Raw genomic sequence first — 7,915 nt, forward strand, 5'->3', positions numbered from 1 at the left:
GCGAACATTATAGGCATAAAAAGCAGTGCCCTGATGAACAATTGCCGTGTGTGTAGTTCACTTGATTATTTTGCAACTACGCACGCTTGACGTCGACGTGTAACATAACACATAAGAGACCAGTGTAAGAGCTGGTAAAAGACATTTGGAGAGCGGGAGCAAATGACTACGCGAGGTTATTTTGCTCAAAGGTTTACCATCAAGACTACACACCGGTCCTGACATTGGATACTCATTAAATTACTTTTTTATGAAAACCCACACGAGAGTAATTTTTCATTCGTACTTTCACTTTTCCGCTTTTAGCAACTATTTTCTTCGGTTTTATATGGTGTGTGGATTAACACCATCTCGTCAATTAAGGATCGAGTAGAGTGTTTCCTCACTCCGGCGTTGGGTGAAGTTTTCAGCACCACAGAAAGAGAACAGCGACCAGAGCAGCGCAACATGGAGCCGTCCACAGCGCCCGTTGCTGATCTAGCCGATCTTTACTCCGTTATCCCGTTTAATGTCACCTTTCCGGACGACACAATGAGTTTCGTGCCCAACGGCAACTACACAGAGCAGGGACAGGCTCGGAGCCCCGCCGGTATGATAATAGCCATCTCCATCACGGCTCTCTACTCCGTGATCTGTGTGGTGGGACTACTGGGCAACATCCTTGTTATGTACGGGGTGGTGAGGTAAGCGCTTTTTACATGCCCTTCAGTCTATTCAATTTAAGATATTTTGTGTGCAAAATTAAGGACTTGCATGCCGACGGAAATAAATGGTAAAAAAGTTGTAAGAGATAAGAGAAACAACACTGATTAGAACTAACACAGTAGCACAGCGGTAACACAGCAGTATTAGTGTACAGCACACAGTTCTCTGTCATTAGTAACATGCAGTACACAATTCTGTTCAAATAATCTCGGAGCAGTGGTTGGACATGCATCAAAAAAAATATCAACGTACCACAGTCTGTTCTTGTGCTTCATGCCAATATACTTTATATCCCACAGTTAAAGGTTGAAAGTCAAGTCCATCAATTTCAAAAATAAATAAATATATAAAATCAAAAGGACTTTTGACACATATTAGAATCATAAATGATCAGGTACTCTTAGATCAATAAATTGATCAACAAAAAGATCCATCAACTCTGCAACACATGAGGTACAGTTGGAGGGGGGGGGGGGTCAATTAATCAATTGAACCCTTTGGTTGCAGAATCAGCTGAAAATGTAATGTTTTATTTGCTGTAGGGTTTTGGTGTGTTTGCGCTTCTTTTCCATTGACATGGCAATGAAGTTCTCATGACAGATAGACCCCTCCTTATTAAGCCCTGTGAACAAAATCTAAACTTGGTTGTCATGACAATGGGCATTAGCGGTATCTTCGTAAAGGTGATTGCTTGCCTTGTTTCCCCGTTCCTAACCAGCAGGCTATAGGCACAATCACTCATGCTGTGTGTGCTTCCTCAATCTAACGTTAATTACTTGGCTCCTGAAATAATGCAGGAGTAATTAAATATAATTCACTTTTAGCTATAACTAACTAGACTAAGGGATTTCCGGTGATTTGTGGTGTGGTCCACAGCTATCTGTTTTCATTTAAAAGGTCAGTAATCTATATACTTTTTAATTCATCTTCCACTAAGACACAAAATGCATCCTCTGCCTGCATCTGTGGGTTAGAGAGAGCCATGTCTATCAGAATGGGAACACAAGTCATCTTCGGCAAGTGGTAATTTACTTAACAGGCCACACAGGTCAACAAATTCACAAGCGTGCACAGTGTTCCCAGTCCTGAGGGGACTCAGGGGAGAAGAGGCCCTTTGGAGGAAGCTGAGGGGGGAGAGGCTCACACGTCTAGGGCTGAGTATGATCCAGTCTACAACAGAGCCCTCTACTCCACAGGCAGCCAAGCCCTCTTTAGTCTCTGCCCTTAGAGATTTGTACAAGTGCCCTAGGTTTATTAATCCACACACACATGGTACTTATGCACCCTAGTGTGCTGTGTGTCGGAGAGGCCAGGACTTGACTGATATCGGTTAGTGTTTTTTTATGTGGAATCATGACCTCTTGAGGGACCTCTGTTGTCTGCCTGGCTTCTCCAGCAGTAATTTATTGTTGCACCTCTGAGGGTAAATGTTTACCATTGAGAACCGTCCGTATATATATATTCATGTCATAAATGAAGTTATACAGACGTCTACACACGCATGCGCAGTTCACATTTGGGTGCGTGTGTGTGTGTGTGTGCATGGCAGTGTTCAGCCCATGGTCTTGCAGAGAATACAATGCATGATTGTGGCTTGTGTACATTCTCAAGGCATGCATTTATTTGTGAAAGGGCCAACAATGAAATACAAACAGCAGAGGTTAACACCTGGTCAATTAGGGCAGTGTGTTTGGACACGAACATTGTTAATGATTATAGGACAACGGTATCAGGAGGCATCAATCACTGTGAAAGACTCCCCTTTTGATCCGCCACGCATTTACATGTTGGGCTGTAGAGGTCAGTGAGAGAACCGGACACACTTTCCAGAACGATGGCGGGTTCCTGGAAATCAACTCATCCTCAGTACAGTGACACAGAACATGGTGACACAGGACATGGTGACACGGGACAAGCACAGGTGAGATGAGGATGAGTGGGAGGGAGGGATGAAGCAGCCAGCAGGGAGCAGGGAGCCTTCCCTTACTGCCTCCCACCTCAGGCCTCTTCCATGAGTGGCCCCCGTCTGAAACTCCCCAGGTGTTCCACAACGCAGGAGGAATGCTGATGTCGGCAGTGTGTAGGTTGCGTGCCATGTGGCGATGTCTACGGTGCAGCTTGAGGCCAGTCGGTGGGCTCGCGAGAACGTGTTAAGAGTCGACGGCGTCTGCAGGATTTCTGCGTGCGCAGCCATCACATGTGGTTAGACACGTCTTGTCGTGACTTGCTGTTTTGTGCTGCGCCATGAGGGAGGGTGTCAGGCTGGCCGCGACCACCTTTCCTCAACACGTCTGCACCGACAGAGTGCCCAGCGCGGCTGGGGGTGTGAGCAGTGCACACACACACACACACACACACACCAGTGTGCCAGGACCTGCTGTGTTCTCAGGTCCTGAGTGCCACAATGCGTGGGCCACAGTGTCACATGGATAGAGGAGGCAATGCATTTACACGCTCACAGACACATAGAGTGAACACACACAGTCAACACACGCTATCCACCTAAACACCAACAGAATATTTCTAACACCTTTGGTTGTGTCTGCAATGTGGGCAGTGTTGTGGGATGTACAATATCTTCTCAATGTTCTGGATCACGCAAAAGAAAAGAACAAAATGATTTAATCTGTGTCAAATGTATTTAAATAATTCTACTCATTTTAAACTGAATCAAAAAACATCTGACAAAAATAATTTGAGATAAAATAGAAGAAACCATTGGAAGAGCCAATGAGGATCCTCCCTTGAGGAGACAAGTGTAGCAGTTCAAGTAGTAGTACAAGGTGCTTTATTGATCCAAAGGGGAGATTGTGAGTCCACAGAGTTTTAAAATAAGTGAGATTACCTCTGTATCAGTCCAAGTATATCAATGTCCTAACATGACAGGATAGCACTGCATTAAAAAAAACAAACAAGTGAAATCCAATTACCTGACCCATAATCCCAGTAATCTTCCTAAAAGCTGCTACATTTTGACCTGACATGACAGGCATTTCAAACAGCGTCCATGACATAACAGGGCAGACAGACAGCTGTCACACCCTCTTTGAAGGATGTGGAGTATGATTTGCGTGACACATTATGTCATGTGGGCAAAGGAAAACGCCAGAACAAAGTACAGATGCAAAACCAAGATCGCTTTACAATGGCACGCCCTGGTAGCGACAACACATGCTCATTGTTCATGAAAGAATGTCTTCTCATTTGTTTGGTGTCAGTATGGTTCCTGTGTGATTTAGATTCTGTTTCATAGCTGAAATGAACTAGCAACACACATTTAATGAGACATTGTCATTTTCTCCATTTATCTTTTTGAGACAGTAGCCAAGGAATAAGAAAACAACACATTGGCAAATTATATTTATGAGCGCTACTTCTACGTTTTTGATGCTGTCTCGACACACTCAGAGCATCATTGTCTACACTATAAGACAAATAAATTCATAAAAAGAGAGTGAATATATACTTCACTTCAATGTCCAGGAGCCTAAAAGAAAAAAAAACTGGCTCTCTGGTGTGCTGTACGTTTAGATTAGTGCTCTAATTGCAACAGGGTACTGATTTGTGAGAACCCCTCTCCCAGCTACAGACATGATTAACAACCCTCCCAGGACTCTGCAAGCCCAGGGCTCAGGGCCACACTCGCATGAGCCATCACATTACAATCATTAAGGAGGAGGAGAACTGCACAGTCAGAAAGATCTAACATACTCATGGGAGCTTTGGACAAACCAACAGGCCCATCCATCTATGGCCTCTGACAACCAAGCTAGCTTATCCATTTCTCACAGCCTTGCTCTACTAAGAGCACAGCCAGCTTCTCAGGTTTGAATTCAGATCTGCTAGTCCTTAAATTGATGTGATGTTGCTGTGTCTATGAGAAAATTGTGCAAGGACTGTTCCTGAAAGAAAGAAAAACCCTGCTAGAGACCCCCCCCCCCCCCCAAAAAAAAGCTATATGTTTAGGTCAACACTTTACTATATAGTGACATTGGAACTACTATGCAGTTTTACTTCATTACGGTTTAGCGGTACAAGTTATATGGGAAAGTTATGAGGAGGTTGGGCTTTCCAGGGTAAATGTTAACATTGATGTTGTTTTGGTAACACAACCTTCAACACTAACCCTAACCCTAACCCTAACCCAACATCCCCTTTAAGGCATCCATTACAAACCTCCCCCATACTGTGCCTTCCAACATATTTGTAAAAGCCTATACCACTTCATACCCCTTTATGACATTTACTGACATAGTCATTTCTATACAGTAGCTACAATGTTTTTGTTAAGTATTGCTACAGGATGTGATTACATTGTAGTTGATGTAAGCTCAATTTAAAGTGTTTGTCAACTATAGTTGCATATTTTGAATAAATATAGCATGTTTACAACTTAAAAACAGCAACAAAGTGAGTCATATTTCCAGGAACCATTTGTACCAACTTCATTATTTGATTATTTGTTTGTCCTTGTGCCTTTCAGCTCCAATGGCTTGTATGGTGAAGGCAGATCTTAATGGACGGTGTCATTCAGAGTAGTAAAAACACAACCATTTATCACTGTAATATCATTCAACAGCTCTGTAAGCAACATTTTAAAAACTGTACACTTTGTACTCTAATGTCAACACTACAATGTTCATTATTACACATCTAATGTTATCAGGCAATGGTTCTAAAAACCGCAGTTGTTTGTGTGAGTAAAAGGACTCAAGACAACGCAAATCACTGTTTATACAACGCTGACAGAATAATAATACTTTAAACACTGTCTGTGCACAAATTTAAAAGGATCCCCATGATTGGGAAACACATCATCTTCAATGACTCATTACAGTAAGAATGACCGGTTTAAATGTTCTACATATGTTGAACATACAATCAGGGGCAATAAAAACATCATCTCTTGGAAAAGAAAGCTCGGGCTGTGTTGGAGCTTTCACGTTCATACCACACTGACAATTCCACATACCACTGCTCTCACCACTGCTAACACAAATCTGTAGCTCAACACATTTCTTTTCATATCTAACTAGATACACTAAGATGAAGACTGCCACCAACATCTACATCTTCAACCTGGCTCTGGCAGACGCTCTGGCCACGAGCACGCTGCCCTTCCAGAGCGCCAAGTACCTGATGAACACCTGGCCCTTCGGGGAGCTCCTGTGCAAGGTGGTCATCGCCATCGACTACTACAACATGTTCACCAGCATCTTCACGCTGACCATGATGAGCGTGGACCGCTACATCGCCGTGTGCCACCCCGTGCGTGCCCTGGAGTTCCGCACGCCTGCCAAGGCCAAGATGATCAACGTGCTGATCTGGGTCTTGTCTTCGGCCATTGGTGTGCCTATCATGGTCATGGCTGTGATCAAGGAGTCAGACAGTGGTGAGGAGGTTATTTGAATGAAATTGGTTGCTCTTCTTGTAGTATTGCTCTCAGACCATGGCAAATTATGATTATTAATGATACTCTTCAACATCCTCAGAGACCTAAGTATATTACCAAAAGTATTCACAGAGCTATCCAAATCATTGAATTCAGGTGCACAAAGCAAGGGCCATAAAGACATGGATGAGCGGGTTTGGTGTGGAAGAACTTGACCGGCCTGAACAGAGTCCTGACCTCAACCCCATAGAACACCTTTGGGATGAATTATAGCAGAGACTGCCAGCCAGGCCTTCTCGTCCAACATCTGTCCAACCTCACAAATGCACTTCTGGAAGAATTATCAAAGATTCCCATAAACACACTCCTAAACCTTGTGGAAAGCCTTCCTAGAAGAGTTGAAGCTGTTATAGCTGCAAAAGGTGGCCCGACATCATATTACATCCTATAGTTTAGGAATGGGATGTCACTCACGTTCATTTGCGTGTAAAGGCAGCCGAGCGAATACTTTTGGCAATATAGTGTATATACAACCCCACACCAATTCAACAAAGTAATCACATTACATCTGTTTCTTAACGGATTCCCGCCCCCCACCCCACCCCACCCCTCCTCCTCCTCTCTCCCCCCTCCAGGTAAAATCATGTGTATGCTGAAGTTCCCTGATCCTGACTGGTACTGGGACGGGGTAACCAAGATCTGTGTGTTCCTCTTTGCCTTCGTGGTGCCCGTCCTGGTGATCACCATCTGCTACGGCCTGATGATCCTGCGGCTGAAGAGCGTCCGCCTGCTCTCCGGCTCCAAGGAGAAAGATCGCAACATGCGCCGCATCACCCGCATGGTCCTGGTGGTGGTGGCCGCCTTCATCATCTGCTGGACGCCCATCCACATCTTCATCATCGTCAAGACCTTGGTGGACATCAACACCAGGAACCCGTTGGTGGTGGCCAGCTGGCACCTGTGCATCGCCCTGGGCTACATCAACAGCAGCCTCAACCCCGTCCTCTACGCCTTCCTGGATGAGAACTTCAAGAGGTGCTTCAGGGATTTCTGCCTGCCCTGCCGGACCCAGGTGAACCAGAACAACCTGTCTACAGCTCGGAACGCCACCCAGGAGCCTCTGTCTGTCTGCGTGCCCTCGGGGGCGGGGAAGAAGCCGGTATGACTAGGCATGGACCGGATCCCTCGTGGTTCACGATCTAGAAGGATCCAGCAAGATCTACATTCAGAGGTCACGCAAATCTCTACAACTGAGTTCTAAGAGGCCTTGAAGGACCGGTTCACATCACCCAGTCTACACATTTAGACTCAAAAGCTCCATTGAAGCTTGCAAGAACAGGCAATCAAAGATGTAATTGATTGCCTTTCCAAAAGGTCACCTTGGCAACGGTTCTAGAGATTATCTACAGTAAGAGGAAGATTTGTCTTTTAGGCAAAATGAGGACAAGGGTACTGGCCCAAAGGCACCAATAGTTGAACAGGTTTTTACCCGCCATGTTCCCAATGTTCTCATGGGTCATCCCAACCACGACAGTTAGAACTAGGTGTCAGTTCTATAATGAAGATGACAGGGTAAATACAAATAGACACTCATTCAGTTCTAGATAAAATGTACATGTGAAATGTGTAAAATATACGATTGTCTAGACTTTTTAGAGATAGAGAGAGAGTTTGACTAAATGCGTTAGAACAAGTTAAGTGTGATATGGCTGTTTGCATCTTATAAATTATACAGTGTCGTGACTTTAAATCACTTTCTGAAATTACTCAGACATTCATTTCAAGTTATTCACTCACCCATGGCCAGTCAAAAAGACA

The 7,915-nt window shown here is 44.4% G+C and overlaps 1 protein-coding gene across 1 annotated transcript; it reads left to right on the plus strand.

Moving 5' to 3' along the window:
* Positions 1-447: 447 nt before the first annotated feature.
* Positions 448-7,262, plus strand: oprd1a (opioid receptor, delta 1a). Its single transcript, XM_084695445.1, has 3 exons — positions 448-683; positions 5,742-6,097; positions 6,733-7,262. Exons 1-3 carry the CDS (start codon positions 448-450, stop codon positions 7,260-7,262), a joined length of 1,122 nt encoding a protein of 373 aa, XP_084551571.1.
* Positions 7,263-7,915: the final 653 nt, after the last annotated feature.

This window comes from Hypomesus nipponensis, chromosome 4 (assembly GCF_054491055.1).
Source record: "Hypomesus nipponensis isolate SF chromosome 4, ASM5449105v1, whole genome shotgun sequence".
In the NCBI taxonomy this organism is placed as follows: Eukaryota; Metazoa; Chordata; class Actinopteri; order Osmeriformes; family Osmeridae; genus Hypomesus; species Hypomesus nipponensis.